The sequence below is a fragment of the Falco peregrinus genome, chromosome 7 (genome assembly GCF_023634155.1).
Source record: "Falco peregrinus isolate bFalPer1 chromosome 7, bFalPer1.pri, whole genome shotgun sequence".
Classification (NCBI taxonomy): domain Eukaryota; kingdom Metazoa; phylum Chordata; class Aves; order Falconiformes; family Falconidae; genus Falco; species Falco peregrinus.
The window spans coordinates 47,969,124-47,992,512 of NC_073727.1; the positions used below are offsets into that span (position 1 = coordinate 47,969,124).

Consider the following 23,389-nt stretch of genomic DNA (forward strand, 5'->3'; position numbering starts at 1 on the left):
TATTTAAGCCATCCAAGCTGTTGGATCTTGACTTAAGTCAGCTGTAATTATACTTAAGATCTTACTGTGCACCAGTTTAAAAATCACTTCAAAAATAAACTTTGGTCATATTGCTAATTTTACTGTATTTTGATCAGCTAAGGTATGAAATAGCTTGCAAGAATAGAATTGGTAGAAAAAAAAACCTTAAGAAACAAGGAAATCCATACAACACACAGATTAAAAGCTTGCAGCAAATCATAACAAACAGTAAAGGGAGGGATTCTTCTGAGAAAATATTGACCATCATTATGAAATAAGAAGAAAGTGTTGCTCGAATATTAGTGCGTTTCCTAGAATCAATTTGGCTATCTAATGCTAAACTCTCAAACTGTGCCAAAATACACCACAGACAAACACAGCAGCACAGACATATTCAAGAACGGGATAACACAACGTTAACATGCACTTTTCTGCGTTGGCCTTACCTCCAGTATCATCCCAGCGTACTAATGCAGAAAAGCTAACCAGGATTTCAATGGGCATCAGACTGTCCACAAGTAAATAATAGAAGACTTGGTCATCGGTAGACTGCATAGAAAAATGGGCATTTGATCATCTTTCTGTTTCGTTGAATATGCTGTCCACCTGGGCTTATACAAAGTATGGCTAAGATTTCAGATACTGTGACCCTTACTATGGTACAGGAAGTAATTAACTGTCACTACTTCCAAATTCAGACATGTCATTTAAACCCAGAGCCTCATGCCGCATGTATAAACCATGATGTTCAGTTAAGAGATAAAAGGAAACAGAAGAGTTTCCTGAATGAGAATATATCTACTTTTGTATGATATTCTCCACATGCACCTCAATGTAGTAGTTTTACTTGCCAAATATCTTAATGGAAGGCCAAAAAATTTTGTTTTGTGCTGCAGCTTTCTGATTCTAATTAATTACAGTAAGCTTGGGGAAAAAAAGCACTCAATTTGTAACACACGACTGATACCACTTCATACGTTTTTGTAGGAAAAAAACCCCATAGAGGCAGCAATTTTCACTCTCAGCTTCAATACATAATTCCTATGCCAATATCAGAACCTACAGAATGACTCCAAAGTTCCTAGAAATTCTTCAAAATCTGAAGGTGAATGAGCTTCTTTGCTTCAGAACTGTTTTAATACATGTCTTCCTACACTCTCCAGAGTTATATCAATATACTTTTTGTATTTGATCCTGGAATACCATTACTATTACCTTCATAGCATAATATAAAAGTGTTGGTTTTAAGTCTGATACTGAATTTACCTAATACTGTAAACACCTCATATAGATCCATGTAAAAAAATAGAATGGTTTTACAGCAAAGGGTTAGTTATTTGGCACAATAGCACACAGGCTGACATAATCTTGATGCTAATTATGGCTTGTGAAAGTATATCATGCAGTGATCAGGAAAATTTTTTTTGTGATGTGATTACAAATAGAGAGGTGTGAAATTGCAGATATACTACAATTATGAAGCATAATCCATGTAGTTAACCTTCTCAGTGCAGGATTTTACATAATGTTCACGCCTGGAGTTCACGTTTCAGTCCTCTACAATTACACTTCATTTGCAGTATAAAACTAGAGCTGGAACAGAATATTCAAGCATGTTGAATAACCTTCTGATAACATGAACTAACGGCAGTTTTAAAGAAATACTGTAATTTTAGTGTAACTAAGGGGTATTTCTAATCCCTGCAGCACAATCTTGTAAACTGCTAAAGGACAGCCTGTAAAGAGAAAATGGAGGGCTATGCTATACAGAGTCCCGATTTGGGTTTTAGGTGACAGGCAAAGATGAAGGAGAATTGAAGGGCAGATTCTACAGCTGAATCATGATTAAATTTAATGTAGTCTCTAGACTATTGCAAGGTAGATTTAAATCAAGATAAAGAGAGGATGGCAATCTGATTCACTGTAAATTATACTTTCACTACCAATTTTCATGATCTACGTATTTAATTCTTTTACTATTGTGCAACAGCACAACATATTTTTTTTTTTTGTCTTAAAGATAGTGAAATACTTTGAGATATTTGCTAGCAAGCCTTATCTTTGTATTGACTACAGTAATGTTAATGTATTATTATTTTTTCAGTAACAGCAGCTTTTTGTGATCTGAACAACATCATTTAGGATATATGTATTACCTAAGTATGTAAACCTTTGACAAAGTTAAAAAAAGTACATAAAACTCAATACAGTCATATACCTTAAAATCTGTCTTCTGATAGTTATAAGCATATGTATATGGCTTGTGGAAAACATACAGGTTCCTAGGGAGAAAATAAAATAATACTACATGTAGAAAAATCATAGTATAAATTACATATTTCAGGTTAATGTCTATTTCATAGCATAAGATACTAATTTTAGTTTCATAAATCAGACTCCCAGCTATTTTTCAGAAATGGTTCAACATTTTTAGTTTCATAAAGGGTAAATACATTCATTTCCAGAGAAAGAGCATGACAATTTCTATCTCTGCTGCACTTCAGTTTTCCATTGGAGGTCAGGCCACTAATTTGTCCAGTTTGACTCTATAAATGGTAATAACCTAACATTACTCTGAAGCTTCCATGCCTGCCTGAAAATTACTGTAATAAAGTTTTCTATAAAGTTTATAGATTTATAATAGGTTTATACTTATTTTGTATAGTTTATTAATATTCTTTTTCAATCCTGTGGTGTTTTCACACCTTCAGAAAGCTACTTAGATCCTGACAATTATTTTTTCTGACCTTGAAATAACCAAGAGCAACATAAACGTCTTCAGCTTTACTTGAGGATGGAATCAGATGCAAACTTCAATGTTTTATGTAAAATAAATGTTTTGATTACTCAGAAACTTCAGAGGGATCCTGATCCATTGCTGACATATTAATTCCTACAATGACTACATTTTGCTCATTTCTCAAAGTTGATAACTCTGAACATTCATCTTCTTGTCACTGTCTCTGAGATGTAGGTGTGTCAGACGTGGAAATACTTTCAACAGGACTGACTGGTAAAATGAAAATCTTAGGTGCCTGATTTCTTCTGAGTGATAAATTCTTCTAAGGTAAATCAAGATGCTTTGTTAACAGCTACTCTATCAGCTCACTGTGAAAATAAGCACACTCTCACTCATTTAGGGACAGAAATAAGAAACTGACATATGTTCTATACCTTTATATTACAGTGGTCTACAAAAGTTCAATAGTAATTTAATGTTTGGCTGATGAGTTTAAAAGTTCATATTTCATATTCTCTCTCCATGACACTGTGAGCTAGAAAGGAAATGTCTTTGCTTGTGATGTTTTTTTCTGAAGGACCTACCTTCCTGGACCTGAGGCTCCCTAAAAATACTCAGGCAAACAAGCCAGCTCTAAAGTGATCTATGATCTTTTGTTCCTAAAGTTCCTGTAATGCTGCTAGAATAAAAGTTATGCATGCTCTCTCAGAGAGGGAGCAGAGTTTAATACATGCTCAAGAAAACATTTATGAAAAGAAAAGCTTCACAAAGACATCTCAGTTACAAATCCAAATGAAAAGAAAAAAACAAACCTGGGTAGATTTTCTCTCATAAAATTACTCCTCTCAACAATGTCAGATTCTATATAGGATCTGTATTGTACCAGGCTTCTTAAATCTTAAAGACAGAAATTAAAGATAGTATGCTACAATTACAGTAGCTATTACATGTTTGCAGAGATATAAATGCCTTGGAATTACATTGAAAAGGAAGCAAAAGAAAGCAGCTATTGACCAAGATGAGCTATGCTGATGCCTAAAGAAGATATCAACATTTTCTGCCTTCGAATTGCATGATGCACACGCAGGCGGTGTCTGGCCGGTGGCTGACGGGTCAGGTATGTCAGCTCCCTAATGGCTGCAGTCCACAACCTACCATCTCCCACCCACATTATAGTCTGATATATGCGTCACGAAGCTGGAAGTTGTGTTCTCTGCTGTACTCTGGTTGACATATGCAAGCCATACCATGGGGCTGCACCTACAGACTGACTGTCAACAGGGACAGTAAGTCTGGTCTGAAGCGCAGCCTTGGGACTACCCTGAAATACAGAATAGTTATGCAAAGATCTGTTGAGAAGGTAAAGTTGTTATATAGTCACGTTTCACATTTTACCATAGTTATACTGTGTACTTTACAGAATAAACCTGAAAAACTCTGTTCCTTACTGGAAACAAACACAGAAGTCATCAAAGCTAATCCAGGTTTCCCTGGAAACTGAAGTCCTTTCCGACTCGATTTCTTCCTTTGATATATCCCCTGTCTGGTGGTTCATACCAGTATCAGCTGTTTCTGACATTGGCTTTGCATCAAAACTGATATTCTCATCTAATTCATCTGCAGAGATAAGAAGACACACAAAGCCAATACAGTGAAAATATGAACATTAAAGTAGTATCAGTGTTCTATGGAAAAAATATCCTAAAATTACCAGGATATCTTCCATACATCTCAGTGTTTAAAAATGAAAACCCACTAACCAAAAAAGCTCAAAAGGTGACTGAAACAACTCTGTATAGATATTTGTTGCTTACATCTGCAACTGCTTCAGTATTCCGCCTCAACATACTATCAAATGTTAAACTGTGCACTAGAACCATTAATATGAACACGTTAGCTACACATATACAAATTCTGCAAACCTGAAGTCATCTATATATAGAAAGATACAACCCCTTGTCAAAGCTCCTATTCAGTGAAAAGCCGATGGAGCAGTATCATAAAATGTTTACAACCCACAGAAAATAAAAAATACACAGAATTGTGGAGGACACAGATAGGAAAAGTACCTATCCTTGCCTCTGGTACTTAGATACTGTCCCCTGTGATGCTACTCACACAAATCAATCCAACTACTTCTAAACACAAACAGATTTGAAATACTCTCAGACTCATACCAAAATATAAACACAGAAATGTCATGAAGACACATTCTGCAATCATTTAATAACTTTTTAAGTTGTGTTGTAAAGTCACTTTCTCTGACTTTACCCTGTGATATTCATATAAATAGTTGTTGATAATGTTTAATCTGGCCCAAGAAGAAGTTTTCAGAATATCTCAGAAGAGCTGACAACAGATCAGACATGAACAGCCATTAGTTCAGAATGTTTGCCGAGGAAAAAGATGATTTAAAATCCAAACAGGTAACATATAAAAAATGTGAAAGCTAATTAAACATAATTTATCTGTTTTTTTAAATGTGCTTTGTAATATTTCAAGATCAGCAAGACACATAGGTATTTCATGGATAACTAATGAGTTTACAAGGTGGCTCTAAGAGTTTGCAATTATTTTTCAAGAATTGAAAGAAATGTGATGTCAGGAAATGCACCAAAGACCTTTTTCTCCTCACTCTACAGAAAAACTACCTTGGAGCTACGTAATCTAGGATTTTTTCTTACATTTAAGTTAACGTGGGTTTTAGGCCTTCAGTGAAATAACTGCAGTGCTTAGCTTACAAATGTGCATATCACAGAGAGGATGATGAAGGGGTCACCAGAGCAGAACTATGCCCAATGTAATCCTTCTGTGGCTCAGTGCTGCCCTTTTGTTCATTCTGAACAGTACTACAGCACTATCGATAGACCTGCAGGGTTAACAGGGTCAGTAGATCTCTGCAGCCTTCAAACAGATGTGCTCCACCCTATTTAGAAGTCAATACATAAATCTTTCTGTTGATTTTTATGCAGACTGGGGTCAGAGGGAAGACGGCTCTTCCAGTGCAGCTAAAGGAAAGCAAAACCAGTGTCAACAAAACGTCTGAAGTTTCCTCACTCCTCTTTGAAGAAGTAATGAGAATCTTGTAAGAATGTCATCAAAAAGCTTATTTTATCCTTTTTGATATATGTAGTCCAAAGACAGTGCTGTTCAGAGCTTCCTGATAGAATGATATGAAAAAAGAAAATCAAACTAATTATTGTTTACCTTGTAGGCAAGAAGTGCCGCTTCCAGCTATGAGAAACTGCAAGAACTGGGTGATACAATGAAGATACAACTTATGGAATAAAACAACAAAGAAATTTGAAGCAAATCTTAAGAGATGTTCAGTATAAAATAGTACTTTAAAACTGACATATAGAAGATAATTGCAGAAAAAATTGCCTGTAAGTATCATATAATTAATTACTTGAGCAAATGTAAATACGAATCAAATACATAGGGATATAATGTGAGCTTATTATAAACAGAACAGAGAGCTTCAGAAAAAGGGACCAGCATATTTGAATTCCAGAATTTTATGCTACTTAGAACTCAAGTAAAAAATATTAATGTTACAATCAAGCCCAAGAGAAAAAAAGTAACTTGATGAATAAGGGAAAACACTCAAATACAGAATAACAAAACATCCACTGAAAAAAAAAAACCCACAACAAAGAAAAAAACCCCAAAAAACCAACAAAAACCAGAAGACAAATAAAACCAGTTCACTAACTTAGAGCATAGCAGCATACAAACTAGAATAATTAATCAAAAAAGGGAAAAAAGTAGCAAATGAACACAGATTAGCAGAATGTATCACAAAAATCTCTACTTATATGGTAAGAAAATACTGTACTGCATGGAACTCCCCAAATTATTAGAAAGAGTAATGTTCTTAAACTAAGAAGACACAAAGATGACAGTTTAACATCAAAGACTGTCATTGCTTTTGGTAAGTGCTCATTACTTTTTAAGCACTGGCTCTTCACTGAGATGCTTAAATGGAAATCAAGCCCCTCATCAAACTGACTACAGTTTTGGACACTAACATTTATTCAGTATATGGATGCTTTGTATCTCTCTCCTTATAGTCATGAACTAGCTCTTTAGAACACAGTAACAGGCAAATTAAAACATTTGCTAGCCAAGTAAATGAAAAAGAACCAGAAACTACTACCTTGCAAAGAAAATGTTTAAAATGGTTCAAAGTTGAAAAAAGTCCCCTGTTTCCATTTTCAGTAAGAAGGGATAGACAGGCTGGCTTACTGGAGTAGAAGTACAAAACCAGAAATTTCCTTTTTGCAGCAGAAATTGCAAGAATTTAACACACCGAATATGGAAGTTGTAGGTAATTGCCATAACAGACTATAACATATCCTAACAGAGATAATGGCATACAAAATCTTCAATCCACAAAACTGTACTTAAGGTGTCTTTGAATGAAGGTTTTCTACCTGAGTTTGAAGATTAGCAAATGTTTTAAAGAAAATTTAAGAAGTGATCTAACCAACTACAGATTATTTAGTACAACGCCTAAACCAAATCTCAAATACAGGCAGATGGGTGGACGAGAGGCAAAATAATTTTATTCAAGTATAACATCTCAAGAGTATTCTAGGGTTTTTGCTTTGGGTTGGGTTGTTTTTCTTTTCCCCATGGGTGTAGGGTGTGCGTGTGGGTATTTTTTGATGTAAAAAAATCACACAAAGAAACAGAAGTATAATACATGCTCTGCCTTAAACTGAATTGCATTTTCATTATGAAAAAAGCACTACACAATGCTGCAAACCTGAAGGCAACCAATCGATCAGCTTAAGGAATAAAATGGTAAATAGATTTGAATCAAATCATCCACTTTAACAGGATGCCAAATTCTAGCTGCTTTTATGAAAAAATATAAAGATTGTGTATGTGATCAAAAAAAATTTTCCCCTTACTGTGTACTGCTTCAATATAGCCTGCATACACTGTACAGCAATGTCATACTTAATTCCAGCATGCTTATTTGAAATTTCACTTTCTGGCTTTGTAATTTTCAGCCTGTATTTTAGTTTCAACATGTCTCTGGACAAATACTGGCACAGCAAGATTTCTTTGAGATAACATAATGGTAGGAATAGTGTGATACTACAAACAACTTTCATCAGATTGAGTATCTGCACCAAAAGCAATTTGAAATCATACAAGAGCACTTTATAGAGAGAATGTAACTGCTTTATCATAACAACACAGAATAAGTGTAAATGTACATATTTTCATTTTACAACAAAGCACAGAAGTGTAATTATATGTTTTAGGACAATTTTTTTTTGTGCTGGTAAATTTGCAAAGCTATGATTTCCTACTCTGAGGACATTCTACAGACAGACAATGATGCACTGACAAAAACACTGCACTGCATTTGATGAATTTTGGCATAGCACAAAATTTCACTGGACTTCAGCAGCCTAAGTAGTTTAATGAGACTATTTTAAAACTTTTTTTTGTTTAAACATACATAGAAGGACAGAGATTCCTAAATCAAAAGGTTGAAATATTGAAAAGCAATCATACATCCAAGAAAGGACTGGTATACATATGTGAGTTTACTTGTAAAATATCACTGTTCTCAATAGGAATGTATTTCAAATCCATTCAAGTGAACAGAAAGAACTTCCATTGACATTACATTATTCATATATTTAACTGTCTAATAACCTGTAACCAAACCCTAAAACAAAGTTATTGAAATCTCATTCGAATTTGGGCAATTTTAGCTATGTTAAAAAGTATATTAAAACCCTCATTCTCGTAAATAAAAGATTTTTTAAAAGATTTCTCTATTTCTCTCAGTTTTGGTTCATGATTCACACTCACATTTTGTGGAGTTAAAAGAGTTGTAACAAATCATTTTGAAATAACAGTAATACAAAGTAAACCTCATAATCTACAGCGCATGGCACAATGCAAAGCATTAAACCAAGATATATCGCCAAGCTTCCTCTCCCAATTTTTTTTTCTTTTAAAAAGGATTTTTTGAAGATGGGTTTATTTCATAATTAAGACATTAAAAGGAATTGTGTTATTTAAAGAAAAGTCTTCAAATCCTCTAATGACTGTTAACACTTGCTATGTAAATTTGGAATAAATGGATTTTGCATAGCGAAATGACAACATATGGTTGAGATGGCCTGGAGATTGTGAAGAGAACTTGAGTACAAATGATTTTGTTACAGTAGTTATGTGAATTATTAGTACTATGGGCCAGAGGATGGAAATACCCACTTCGTCCTTTTCCTTGGTTGTACCATGGAAGCTTTTCTTCAATGGGCATTTCTTGAGCATACTTTTGAGTAAGCAGAAAAGATGGCAATCTGGCTATTGAGATATGCTAGCTTCAGAAACAATTAATAGTGACAGCTACAAAAATACTCCAAGTTCCCAACACATTCATGGCAGGCTTAAGGAGTAGTCTACTGCAAAGTATTATATCTCTGTTAGGTTTTGGCATTGAGAGGTGAAAGAATAACTGAATTATATATTTCCAGCTCTTTAACTTGTAGCATTTTGATAAAGTGAGATTCTTTTGGTTAGGTTCTTTTTTTACTAGGATGATATTACTAAAAATTAGTAAGAAAAGATATTCAAGCACTAAAGTACTTTAAATCAGTATCAGTTCTTAAAAGCATAATCTCAAAATTATATCTTTTGCTTGTACTGAACAAATTTTACCAAAATTGTTTAAAAACTATTTCTTAGTATAGGTTTTGGAGAAGTATGATCTTCATTTGCTTCAAGAGATTTTAAAATCATAAATGTATTCTCACTCTTCATTATAATTCTAGTACGTAGTACGACTCAGGTTTTTGGTTGGGTCGTGTACCCTCCCTTTATAAACTTATCTCTTATTACCCTATTTACTAGGGTTACTAGAGATGGTTGATAGGGTGCACATTTTTCCAGAATGAAAATAGTGTTATGAACTGTGAAAATATCTAAACTTTGTGTGTAAAATTACTGGGTTTAATTAGACATTAGTTTAAGTAGAAGTCAGGGAGTTGTGCACATGCTTTAACTGAGAAGATATGTATTGTATTTCTCAATTATTGCAAGAGGGGATCATAGACATTTTAGAGATTAAAATAAAAATGTTTTTTAAAACAGTACTCTTATGCCTTTCCCCACCATGAGAATCAATCTTCAGAAATGCTTAAAAAGCACAGGTGCATTGCACAGGCTTCTACGTGGACTGAAGGGTTGAAAATCAAACCCAAGATGTGTCACATGTATGAATCATGGTGTAAATAAAGTACAAATCCTATTCACGTTTCACACTTTATTCTGCTCCAAAATTCACTTTCAGAACTAAGGTAAAAGGAAAGGTGTTTCCTCGCAGCCAGTTTTAGGAGAGGTTCATTGTTCACCAAGCAAATCTGGTCACGTCTTTTTTAAAAGTGGCTCAGTAACTTCTCCTGACCAAACTCTCAACACGTTCACTTAAAGCAGTACACATTTTGAAAAAATGACTCAGTTTGAATACTCTTCCAATACTAATCTTGAACAGATAAAAAAAAAAATATCAACATTTATTGAAATGGAAGTTGTCCTTTTTTCTTGCCTTTTACTTCAGGGAGGAAAAAAAAAGTGTAATTCATAGTGATTAGAAAAAGAGCTCTCTGTACAACATCCAGTGTATTTTACTGGTGAATAACTTAGGAAAAGTGTTATATTTTCAAAATATTCTTGTAAATTAGGCATTTGTAAATAGCAATCTGAAGATTCTACTCTATGTAATTACATATGGTATTACCAGTTCTTCAAAATCTTTTCCCATTAAACCAACATCCATAAATAAGAGTGTTGATATCTGTACATGAGGATTAACATTGAGGCCAAACAATATGGGAATGGCAGAAGTCTGAACATAAACTTCAAACACACTTACCTTTACTGAGTCTCTGTGTGTTTTGCTGCCAAAAGAGGGTGGTCTCCTATATGATAAAAAAACAACAAAACCCCGTCAATATTATTATAATCTTGCATTATTTTGTTAAAGAAAATACTTTGTTTCGGGGCAGTCCTTCCCGAGATGGAGAAACAATCTAGTAAGTTATCATTGTAGTATATATTTTTAGAAAAGAAAAAATAGAAAAAATAAAATTCACCATAATACCTACATATACATCACCAATAGGCAGGCTAATGTTTTTCTAGAGAAGTACATGTGATCTGGAGTCTATGATAAAAGCTATTCCATATGCCTAGTCCTCTGCTAGTAAAAAAAAAAAATGTTCTTTGATATTACTGTTCTTTGAAAAGAAAACAAGTTCTATTCTAAGAACTAATTAGTCCTATTCCAGAACCATTTCTGTTCTTTTCTATTCTAAGTTTCCATTCTTGGAAAGTATATGTCCTTTTCCAACAAGCTGTGGAAGCATACACAACTGACACTGGCAACAGCATGCCTGATTGCTACAGCATCTTTTGTTTTCTATCAGCTGCATAAATGCAAAGTAGCCTGCTCTTTTTTAATGTTTTTGGCAAACAACTTTATCCTGGTCAATCCCATTTCCAAGATAGAGCTGCTGAACTAATACGAATGCAATATCCACTTATATTTAAGGTTGAAATTAAGTTAGCCAGCCCTTCTGAAAGTCCGCTCATTCACTTTGAAAAGACAGCATCCTTTTCACTGACAGATTAAAATCTTTGATATTGGTAAAAATGCACGCCTAGTCATCCTTCCGTCTGACTGCCCTCTTACCTGCAATATGACATACTCTGCACAAGACCCGCTTGCACTTTTTTTTTTTTTTTCCCTTTAAGGAGGGAAAGCCCAAGAAAGATTCCACAGTTTCCAGCTTATTTCCTATTTGAATGTAGTTTTATTAATGGGTTAACTGAACTAGCTTTGCCTTTGCAAGGACAAATACTAGAACATAAAAAGACTACTGCAAACAAATTTTCAAGCTTCTTTTCACACCTGGTCTCCCTTTAATAAGTTTTGTCACACTTCCCCCCGAAGTCCTCACGTATACCCACCTCTACATGTGTCAAAGGCACTAATGCTGAAACAGATAGCATTGAGCTGGCCAGCATCTGGGGACACAGTGATTCTCTGTTCTGCATTTCAAAGAGGAGTTGTGGCAGCTATAATGACTTGAAGCTGCATTTATACTTTCTCAGCACAATCTAGAAACATTTTTTTCAGGGGCAGACAGATATCATTTCTAGTCTGAGTAAGTTAGACTGGATGGTAGGTCAGAACAGTACCTAAAGCTTGCACAAAGTCATTGTTCTGTAAATCCAGGTTGTGCCTGAAACTTCCTATTACAGACTATGTTGCGTACACAATATGAAGGGACCTGCGAATGCTTCCTTTAAAGACTTATAGTGTTCTACTTTAATTCCTGGTTGCAGTAAAAATCTTTCTGCAATATTTTACAGCACATTCACAGGCCCAGATTAGACTCAGGAATCTCATCTCTATCAAAATATTAGGTATTTGATCTCTGAACTAACTAAACACAAGAGTTGAGAGAATAAACTACAGATTTAAGTCTCTGTCCCAAAATACAAAGTACCAAATAGTTTAATAATTATAAATTAACTCAGTATTGTTTGAGAAAATTTGAAAGCCCATTTCTGCACAGCACAAACCCTAAATTTTATTCCAAGTTCATTGTGGGTTTTTTTAAAAAATATTCATGAGTCAAAGCTGGGGACAGATCTAATATAAACAGCAATTAAGAGAAAAACAGACATTGTTGAAATTGTTAACAGGTGGCTGAAAAAATTGGTAGTTGAAATATATTAAGTCTTACAGGTCCCTTTTTGGATTGATTTCTTGCTTTTCTAGAGCAAATGAGCTGAAAAGGACAAAACAGAATTTTTTTGATTGACCATGTACCTGTTTCCAGACTTCGGTACATACAACTGTGCAAAACTAAAGGAAGCTGTCAGCACTTGTCACATGACATTGACAGTCATGCCTCAACATTTGGGTCTGAAACAGTTCTCCCCTTTAAATCAACTTCAGAAGAACACATGCATACAGCGGTCATATTTCTTCATGGGAGTCTACAACCTGCAAGATTCCAATATTGCCAAATTTGTAGGAGTCACAGGATTCACCAAACAGGCACATCTCAACTGTACAATTTCTCGAGTTTCTTCTCAGAAATCCTAGACATGTCCAAAGCATAAAAAGTATCAGATCGACTGTCCAAGCCTTGGAGATGGTAACGTTTGTACCATGAGTCTAGCACTTTCTGCCAGATTTACTGTTCATGAACAGTACACATGATCCATGCTTCTAGTATGGACATGGGGCAGCTTACTATAGGGCTACTTTGTTGGTATTAACAGCTGGCAGCAGGAAGGCCTGGAAGGATACAGAAAACCCTCCAAAACTGCTTCAACAGAATTTTCAGTAAAGAAGAGCATACCCTGAAAATCTGGATGCTTAGTGATGTTACTTCAGCCAGTCTGAGTTGTGTGTAGAGACTCCTGTAGGCTGATTTACTCAGTTTTTGGAACACAAACATAACCTAGTCAAAAGCTGTCTGCTTCTCTAATGGTAAGGGATGTATCTGTCTACCTAAACCTCACTGATTCTGGGACAACTGGGAATGTCAAGGAAGTTTTCATTCTGTTATGCTATTGTCTCAGCTACAACAACAGACATTGGCACAGAGAAAGAAACTAACGTTCATTAACACCTTAATGAACACATGTTGCCTGAAAGGTCAGGTCTGCTGCCACAGTAGTGGATGGATAAATAAATAAGTAAATAAATAGTACTTGTATCCAGCTGTGAAGCATGAAAGGATGCACACAGACTCCAGAGAATTTAGTTACTCAATGTTCTTCCTGCAATTAATGAGAAATCTGAATGCAACATGTGAGGAAAATTTGCCGGTAAACTTAAAAATCTAATATATCATCTATTATGCTTTAAAATCATTAACACATAATTGTAAAAATAATGGTAATTCATAAATGTATAGCTATCTTGCTACTTTTGAGGATTTGCTCATTTTTCAGCCTCCTAACATTAGTTACATCATTATTTTATTCAAATCCACCAAATAATGTTTTAAAAATCTGATACTTTTATAAGCCCAGTATCCTTTTCTATTGTAGAAATGACGCATGGCAAATCTTTTCACACCAGTTATTTAATAAAAAACACCAGTCTTCTTCCAAATAGATATACATGTATATGGATATAATGGCAGGTAAAGGAATAAAGCTTCAAATACACCACTGTTAAGATTAAAAAAATCCATTTTGAATCTACCTCTAAAATGACAAAGATGACCAAAATACTTCTTAAGATTGAACCCTGTATTACATTTCTAGGCTTCATGTTGACCTGAGAGTCGTATCATCAAAGAGTTTTGCATCTACAGTCACTTGGACACAATGTTTTTTGCCTGTTCCTGAGTCAGTGTTTTCACTACATGGAATACCAGTTCTTGTTTTAGCTGTGATGTGAGCAAAAGTAAGAGAGGTGGCTCCTGAAAAAAGGCACTGGTACAAAAGAACAGCTGCAAAGTTGTGCACAGACCGAGGTTTAGGAATGGCTTAAAAACATTGGATTACCAACTCAGCTTCTCTTTTATTCAGTCTCTAATGTTGGGAGCTGTCCCATCTGTATAAGCAAGCAGATACTTGTGGGTGCATCGGAAAGATTCTCTACACCACAAGTGTCTGAATTTGTGTCCCTCTTCTAATTCATGTACCTCATCTCATGTATACTTTTTTCCTGAAAAAATAAACAGGATTTTGCACAGGTTTTGTGTATTTTGTACATTTAATTTTGTGCAGACCGAAGCAATTTTCAAAACTCTAAAATCTGCGAAGAAAATTGAATTTTTCATTTTCTACATAGCCCTCCTGTTGACTCAATACCAATTCACTGGGCTTATGAAATACAGCCTCCGAAGGATTAAAATGAGGAAAAAAAAGGACTTGTTATGATACAAGTCCTGAATGTTTATAAGGAACATGAGAAAAGCACACAACACAGCATGTAAACTAAATAGACAGGGAACAGTTGTAAAGCAGAAGGCAAGACTGAGCTTGCATATATAAAAGGACGGCACTGAACTAAGAAAAACTAGGTAAACACAAACATTGAAAAGCAAGTGTATTGTGTTTATATCAGTGGGAGAGAGTGGCAATTTTAACCCTTCTGCTCTAGAAAATAGCATTGCCAGGGAGCTTGGCGCTGAAGAAGCCAAAAAGGAAGATTGGAGTGTTCTGCTTAAGATTTCTGAATATAGCAATCAGGTCAGTCTATTAAAATACCTAGTAGCCGCTGCAAATTCTGAGGGTAAACATACTTGGCTTAGATTTTTCTTGCTTTGTTACTGAGTCAACATTTCCTCAAACAGAATGCAAACAGCTTTCTTCTCAATGGAATTAGAGATAACTTGTGTTAAAGAATTCATCACAATGATGGAAGGGTATTCCAGTAGGCTTTTTAATGGCAGAGCTACAAGGAAATACTATTCCAGGATCATCTTTTTCTCAAGTGAGTTTGCCAAAATTACTGTTCCAGAAAACTGTAAGACACTGTGCAATTTACATATGACGACACTTTCACTTTTTTCCTGACCACAAAAATGGATAAGGAACAAAAATTAAAGAAAAAGAATCAGATTCTAAAATCTTTCTATTTCAGGAAGCTATTATTCCACAAATAATTATAATTTTTTCCAGCCAACTGGAAAAAGCCAAAATCCTACTTTCACATGCGTTTCAGCACATCTTACATGTATAATTTACTTACCTTCCTAGTGAAGAAAAATAAAAGCAAGCCTTTTCATTAAAGAACTGGGCCCTATTTTATGGAGGTTTTTAAAAAATTCACAAAATTTATTTCCTTAATAATAGTGTGATTCAAGGTCAATTTAACTACCAAAAAGAGATATTTTTAAAGATTTTTTTTCCTAATGCAAATCTACAAAGCTTTCAGAACTGTAAAATCAGAGGGGATGGGAAATTCAAGGCAAAAAAAGTTTGAAAAAAATCAATAATAAAGCATTTTTTTGTTCTTTGGGAGGAGTACTTTGGGAACACGAGGGATAATGCCATGTCTTTCAACTTGATATTCTTCAAAGAAGGTTTATCTGGCTCCTAAAATTTTATCTTTCATTTATCACTGGTCTCTGTTTCTGTGACAACAGACCTTAGGAACAGTGAAGCAGATATTCAGTGATGTAACTTCATACAGTTTACATTGCAGTGAATTGAAATATGCCAATTTTAACTTGCTGAGTGTCTGGCATAGCAACTGACTGAATTTCAGTCAGCTCAAAGCATAAAACTACTGCATCCCAAAGATCTACCAAATCTATATCAAAGTTTTCAAAGCAGAGGTCTCCCGAATAGCAACTGCACAGTTTAAAATGGAGCCAAAGTTATTCACGCTCAGGATACTACAACACAAAATTCTACAAATTACCAGTAATCTAGTGAGTTTACCAAAGTTTCTCTTTCAGTGTTTGCTTTTTAAATCATTAATCGATTTTTAAAAAAAGTATACATGTATATTTTTATTTCAAGTTTTAAACCTATGGAAAGAAAGCTCCGCCATAATGAATCTCCCAGAGGTATCTATGTAATTTGGTTGATGTAATATGTGAAACTAAGATAGATCTGCAAGTTAGAAACATTATTTTCTTTCACAACGCACAGAAATGCAGTCCTAGTCACATACTGCAACTATTAATAAATATAGCATTTTCAGCTGAGTTTTAAATTGAGGCAAAAGTTCAAGTATAAGTCAGTCAGCTGCTCATGACTTCTTACATTTCACAGCTGAATCAGATCACCCTCAGACTAAGACACATACATATCTTCTTCCAACCATTCCAGTTTTATCAATGCCTGTCTTGTATTTTCTTACTTGCCCTTGCCTCTCCGTGTCCACGTGTCCTACTGCAACAAACCAGCTTTCCATATTCATGTGGTTTTTACACTTTTGGACTAGGGAAGAAAATCAAAGTGATGTTCCGAACTACTTTTATGCTTACAGCACATAAACGTCTATAGTTTGTAAATAACTAAATCTATATCTGTACAGCTAGAGAGACTGAAGTCATACAACCAATAAATATTATATATTTTAAGATGCTACTTACAGCTCTTTTGTAATGATTTTCATAAGCTGCAATTATTAAAAAGACTTTAAAAGGTGAAATATTAATGAAGTACTAATTAAACTATTGTTTATAAAATGTATGCAAAATACAAAATAGCTACATATATATTCTATTGCAAAGAATTCTGCTTCACTACAGAATTGCCTTATTTTTAAATCATAAATACACAATAACTATATTCACACATGCATATTTTCTATATACACAATAGATACAGAACAGTTTAAAACAACTGAGTTTCACATCTGAAATACAAAAATGATATGAGAGCATCTCTGAAGAGGAACCTATAAATATGCACTCCAAAAATTACATAGAAAATTATTTCCCTTTTACTTCAAAATCTACCAAACTAAATTCTCTTTTTCTTTGTTCATGAAGATACCTTATTATATACTATCCTTAACAGTATGTCTTTGATCTTCAAACACATCTTGCAGCCCTACAGGAAGTCACTATAGATCAACCAAATACCACAAATGTTATCCCCAAGTAGATTTATCTGTTTGCCCAGAAAAGGACAGTAGAAATTTTAAAATTATTAGGTCATCTTTACTACAGGATTGTGCAGATAAGGATTTTCTTGCTTTTTTCCTTTATGCAGCACTATGGATGAATACATTTTATAGGTTCTTTTAAATTATTTTCTGTACTGTAATCATACTAAATGTAACAGATAAGGAAAAAGTAATCGCTCTTTGCTTGGGATAGAAAATAAATGTAGCAGGGAGAACTGTACTAAACATTTACAAGCTAAAATTACATCTTCCCCAAAATAGAACTGGTTTATTGATTTGAACACAGATTTTGATTAGAACTTAATTAAATGCATTTGTATGTTGGGTAGACTGCTTTTCCCCCTCAATTTTTTTAAAGTCAAAAAGAGAAATGCTATCAAATGTTCTTATGAGCAGTGTTAGCTGCAATGCGAATGAAATTGAAGAGATACTGGTGCTGCCACGTTGAGTTCATTTGTAGGTATTGAGCAAATAAAGTCAACTCAGTGGAGCTCTATTTGTTTGTTTCAATATTTATGTCCCTGTTTCTCTATTTTGTAAATTATTTCTCTATACAAAATATTTTGCATGAAATAGTGTACTGTCCAGAAACTCTTTAGAAGTACACATTTTTCTCTGTTCAACATATAAGATTTAAATATTAGAAGGAGCATTTTGTTAAAGGTTTATCTAAAAGCAGACTTAGGTAGCACATGCACATACCAATTTAAAAACAAGGACAGTAACAAAGGAAAAAAAACCAAACCACCTCACAGTAGTTAGAACTGCCCAAAGGCATCCTAGTAACGTTTTACTGAACTTGGGTAAGATTCCTCTTATCTGTCTTGGAGAATTACAGTGGAGACTAGTACTTAGTAACTAGCATTTCCTTAGGTGGCTTGGGCAATCTATGGTCAGTGTGCTGCATCTAGTGAACCTGTCGGGAGGAACGTCGCTCTCATGATATCGCTCAGAAAGCCAGAGGGTCTAATTCATGGCTGAGGAATCCCTTACAAGGTAAAGTGAAATTTAAGAGCAGGCAAACTAATCTTTGAAGCCTTAACTCTTTTTCTAGATCTAGCCTGAAGTCTTTCAATTAAGAACCAAATAAGGATGCCTTAAAAAAAGGCATGTGTTTATGAAGTTTACATTTTTCAAATAGTCACGTGCCTTGGTACACCCTTCACTGTAGCCGAATAACAATAATCAATGAGGTAACGTTTATTTATAACAACACCTGACTATCTTCTTAACATTCTCCCACCAAACTGATTTTAAAGAGCAAAGCCAAAATACTTCATAGCATTAGCAATAGGACATTTAGAATGTGAGGTATAATTCATAAAAAAATAAGGTTAAACCAAAAAGTATTAGGAAAGATTTCCCACCCAGTACACATCAATGCAACTATGAAGTGGAAAGGGTAGGGGATTTACTTATATAGCAGGGGGAAAAAAAGCTTACTGAAAAGTCTTTAAAAACTTGTGTTTAAGTATTAAGTATTTTCTATTTTGCCTTTCACTGTTCTTTGGAATATAAAAATAGGTCAAGTTAAAAATAATTAGGAAAATTATTACCTGAAAATAGTCTTCTGCATTCGAGTGTCTCCCACTTTGATTCATATCCACATTACTGTCACTTACATTTTCATCTCTTTCAGTAACAGGAGGGAGACAGGATACAGAATGAAATCCTTTTTTGATGGTAGACTGTGGAAAGCGGCTAAATAATAGAAGAAAAATCAAACACTTTAATCCATACATTTACTTTCAAATGACAGTCTTCATAACTATTATTCTTAACAGAATTTTGTCAAAATAATTTGCATCTCCTTTATTTTGACAGATTAAGAGGGCAGCAGAAAATCTATATATGCATATATTCCTTATCATTACTTGGCTCTACACATACCTATGCTCAAAAGACCTGAAATGTTGCCTCCAACTGATTCTCAAAAAATGAAAACCTGTCAGCTGAGGAAAACTGGATGACAACACCAGAAGTGAATAAATTTATATGGCCCCCAGAAACAAAAAAAAGGCATTATAATGTGCACTACTTAAATGGAGGTAGAGAAAAAAAGTTTTGTGTCAGAATAGGTTTTTCTTTTCCCTCAAAACAGGTCTCCATAGCTACCATTAAGCTAACACACACAATAACCAAGGAAACCTGTGGAAGGCCTGTTCTGGCTGTAGTAAAAGAAAGCTCCGTTGCTGACTTCAGTGGAGGCAGAAGTACAAACTGATGGAAATATCAGTAACTGCTTGTTAAGTGAACTAGGAGAAGATCAAAACAATGTTACACACATGCCAGTTAGACATGCATAAACATAATTGTGCTACTGCAGCAATAAACAACAGAAAAATGTAAGCATGTGTTATCTGGCCCTCTTCTTAAGGATTGAGGTAATGAAATACCAAGATTTTTATCAGTAACAGTCACAATTATCTTGCCTTTGAGTGTTTCAACATATTTTATTAGAATAAAGGTAAGAGATTAAATAGTTTCAGTCCCAACTGTGTATTAAGTCCCTTATCTTATTTGGGCAGCTATATTACTTTAATGAAATGCTAATACTTGTAATTTAGTTTTGGTTACTACCTGTTAATTAAATCACAAGACATTAAATTAGCTGATAGCCATGGAAACTTGGCACATTAAATAAACTGTTCTTGACAAAATGGGTCAGTTGACCATGAAACAACCCATTACATATGAAAAAACAACATAAAATATATTGTTATGCAAATAATGTAACATCTTAATTATTATTCTCTGATTCTTTTACTAACCTATTAATGGATATTGCCTAGAGCATTTTTATTGATTTCTACTCCTGCTATTTCAAAACAAACAGTAAGTAATTTAATGTATTTAAAACCAATAAAATGCAACTGTATCAGCAAAACAATGATATTCCCAGAATATTCAAAGGTCATTTCTTCCATGGACAAATGCTGCTATTTAAAAATAAAAAAAATATCTAACTAGTTTAATATCAACCCATCAAATCAGGATGGTCAAAATTCAGAAGCTGCCAAGTATGTAATTTATTCAGTTTACTTAGAGATGTACTTAACAAAAGGTGTACACCCTTTAAAAAATATACATGCCTCCAATAATTTACAAATGGTTGGACTCAGTCTGAGGAACAGAAACATCCTCCAAAATGACAAACATTTTGGTGCTCATTCGGTATATGATACATTAAATACTTCCTCTGTCAGGAGTTCAGTCACAATGAGAGATTAATGATTCTAGCAGTTGTCTGCTGAATGTCTACATCATAAGCAGAAGCCTGACAGAAATTTGTTACGCAGTGGGTCATAGGAAAACAAACAAGGCCTTGATACACTTAAGGGTAAGCCTTTCTTTCTTGTCAGTGAGCAAGTATTATACTGAATATTGTCCAGAGGTCATGTATACATCAATTTCTGAAACTTCCTCTCTAAGACACCCTGTATAAAGATCCTGGCTTTCAAGGGTTTATAAGACTTCCAAATAGTCTTTAAAAGGCATTTATGCAAAGTTGTGTTTTGAGCATGAACTTCACCTGCACTCTCAGGCTTCTTGTAACAACTATAATGGACAGAGAACAGCCTGTTTTATTCATAAACATTAACATTAATCGTTACATGCCAAATAGTTAATGCCCATTAAAGTACTGACTGGCCAGTCAATGACTTCCTTGTTAATGTGCAGGAATTGAAAAAGACCAGTAGTTTGAGGAAAAATTTGAAAGACTTCATAGAACATTCCTATTTCTGGTGGAAGCGACCTACTGAATATTCTGTGATTCAGGGCCCACTGAGTAGAAAAACTTGCAAGTGTTTTTGCGTGACAGAGCTCTCTGTCCTTCAACGTCAGATGCCCTGAGAAGCAAGCATCTACCGAGGGGACTGGCTGTACAGGGTGTGACAAGTAGGAACCCACCCCTAAGGTGTGTGCACATCCACCTCCCGGTGGCCCTTCTCACCAGCATGTAGATTAGCAGATTTTATGGAGCAGCATTTAAAGCTTTGAGCACCCCAACTTGCATCTCCAACAGGAGGTGTGTGCACATAGAAGAATCTGCACTCCTGAAAGAAGGCATGCCTGTACCCTGTGCCAGGAGGGTGCATATCATTGCAGGTGTACGCCTCTGTGTGCGTGATTAGAAATTCTTGTGATTAGTTATTAAAAGGTGTTCAGAATTTTGTAGGTGTTGGTTAACTTTTTAAAGCATCTAGTACAGTGGTTTATCTGTTGTACTGCTGATATTGACCCTAGATTTACAGTTCACTGCCAATTAATTACGTGACATCAATAAATCAATACTCTCATCCTGATGTACTTTAGACTACATGAACTGAGCAGTTTTTCCCTGTGACACCAGTAAACAGAAGCCATCTCACTTCCACAGTGAAATGGACTAATAATACAATGGTAATGCTGAAACTACATTGAATACTTACATGTCTGTGGGTATTGTGATAAGATTAGATTTGTAATTCACAAATAGTCTAGAGATCTCAACATGTTCTTCAGGCTTCTTTACCACAGGCTCTGGAAAAAAGCAGCTTGTTAAATATATAAAGAAATATTTAATAGTATAATTTTGACAAATAGTTCTCCTAGGTGATTCATCACCCCTAAATAATTCTCCAAATATCACTGCATACACTTGAAAGGAAGATAACAAACAGGGGTGACTAGGTCACGAAAGAAAAAGTCCTTAATACTCTGATCCTTATTCTGCAAGGTATTAGAAGTGTGTTTAACCTACACATAAGGTTTTCCAAATTAGCGCAAAACAACTGTGGCAGCATATTCTGCCTTTGCTTATTTCCTCTGTTTCTTATCCCAGTATGTTTTGCTAGCATGCCTACAATGCCTTCATATTCAAGCTATCTCACATCATGCATTTAACTCCATTATGCAGTATAGACAAACCCTAGAACAAGTTTACCCTATGAGTTGCGGCAGGACTAGTTACATACTTTAAATGTTTAAAAGGTGTTCAGAAGCTTTCATGGCTTCACATCAGAGAGCTGATGATTGCTTTGATAGCAATCCCTCTTAATTTTCAGCAGTAGACTGATTTTTGGAGATAAATTAAGACACTTCCCAAAGCATTTAAGAAATAATAGGGCTAGGGGCAAGTAATACAAAATTGGGGTGGGGTGCTGCGGGAGAGAAAAAGTAATCCCTAGGGAAGTTCCATTGAAATTAAACTAATGTTCTAAGTTTGGTGTTGAAAATGTTTATAATAATTAAAATGTAATTACAATTTTATTTTGGAGGTTTAAGCAGACAGACCTTGGGGCTCAGATGTCACAACAGTTTCCTTTTTCTGACGGAAAAGTTTCCAACGAGGAACTGGTGGTGGTTGTGGCGGTGCTGTCAGAGGACAGGACCTAGTTCTAGTGATCAGGACAGGATGGCTACATGTGTGGGTAAGCCCATATTGCCTCAGCTTCTCTGAAGAATCAGCCTACAAAACATGGAAAGACAATCTGAGTAGGGTCAGATCTTTCAAATCACACATCTCTGACAAAGAAGAACAGTATGCACAATCTAACTGCTTGGATAATGAATGAAACAAAAATAGTTCGCCTGACAAGACTATCCAGAAATATTCTAATTAGAATTTGATATTCAGGAGAATAAGTATAATTGAGTACTTAGAAGTATTTACATATATTTTACTTTTCATAATAGATTTGTCACTTTTTTCAACTTATTTATACAACCATATTGGGTTAGGTGCTACAGAGAACATATAAGTGAAGCAGAATGAAGATGTAAGAAACCAACAGTGACAATATTTTGATTTAAATAAACATATTTTAAAATACTTTTTCCATGGAAAAAAGTCCTTACTTCATGCTGAATTTAAAAAGCAGCAATTCTTAAAGCAGCTGGTCTTTTAGGTAACTTGTGAGATCTCCATAATGTAATATCACTTTGAACCAATAAATCATTAAAGTTAAGCTGGCTAATTAAGAAAACACATT

General features: G+C 34.7%; 1 protein-coding gene across 1 annotated transcript in view; it reads right to left on the reverse strand.

Moving 5' to 3' along the window:
- Window positions 1-23,389, reverse strand: part of ADGB (androglobin) — a 118,226-nt gene that overhangs the window by 47,837 nt on the left and 47,000 nt on the right. The window contains exons 11-17 of the mRNA XM_055810583.1: window positions 22,692-22,866; window positions 21,848-21,938; window positions 18,971-19,115; window positions 10,668-10,713; window positions 4,210-4,378; window positions 2,240-2,303; window positions 468-570 (exon numbers count right to left, since the gene is read on the reverse strand). Coding sequence (XP_055666558.1) covers window positions 468-570; window positions 2,240-2,303; window positions 4,210-4,378; window positions 10,668-10,713; window positions 18,971-19,115; window positions 21,848-21,938; window positions 22,692-22,866 — 793 coding nt within the window. The remainder of the gene's footprint in view (window positions 1-467; window positions 571-2,239; window positions 2,304-4,209; window positions 4,379-10,667; window positions 10,714-18,970; window positions 19,116-21,847; window positions 21,939-22,691; window positions 22,867-23,389) is intronic.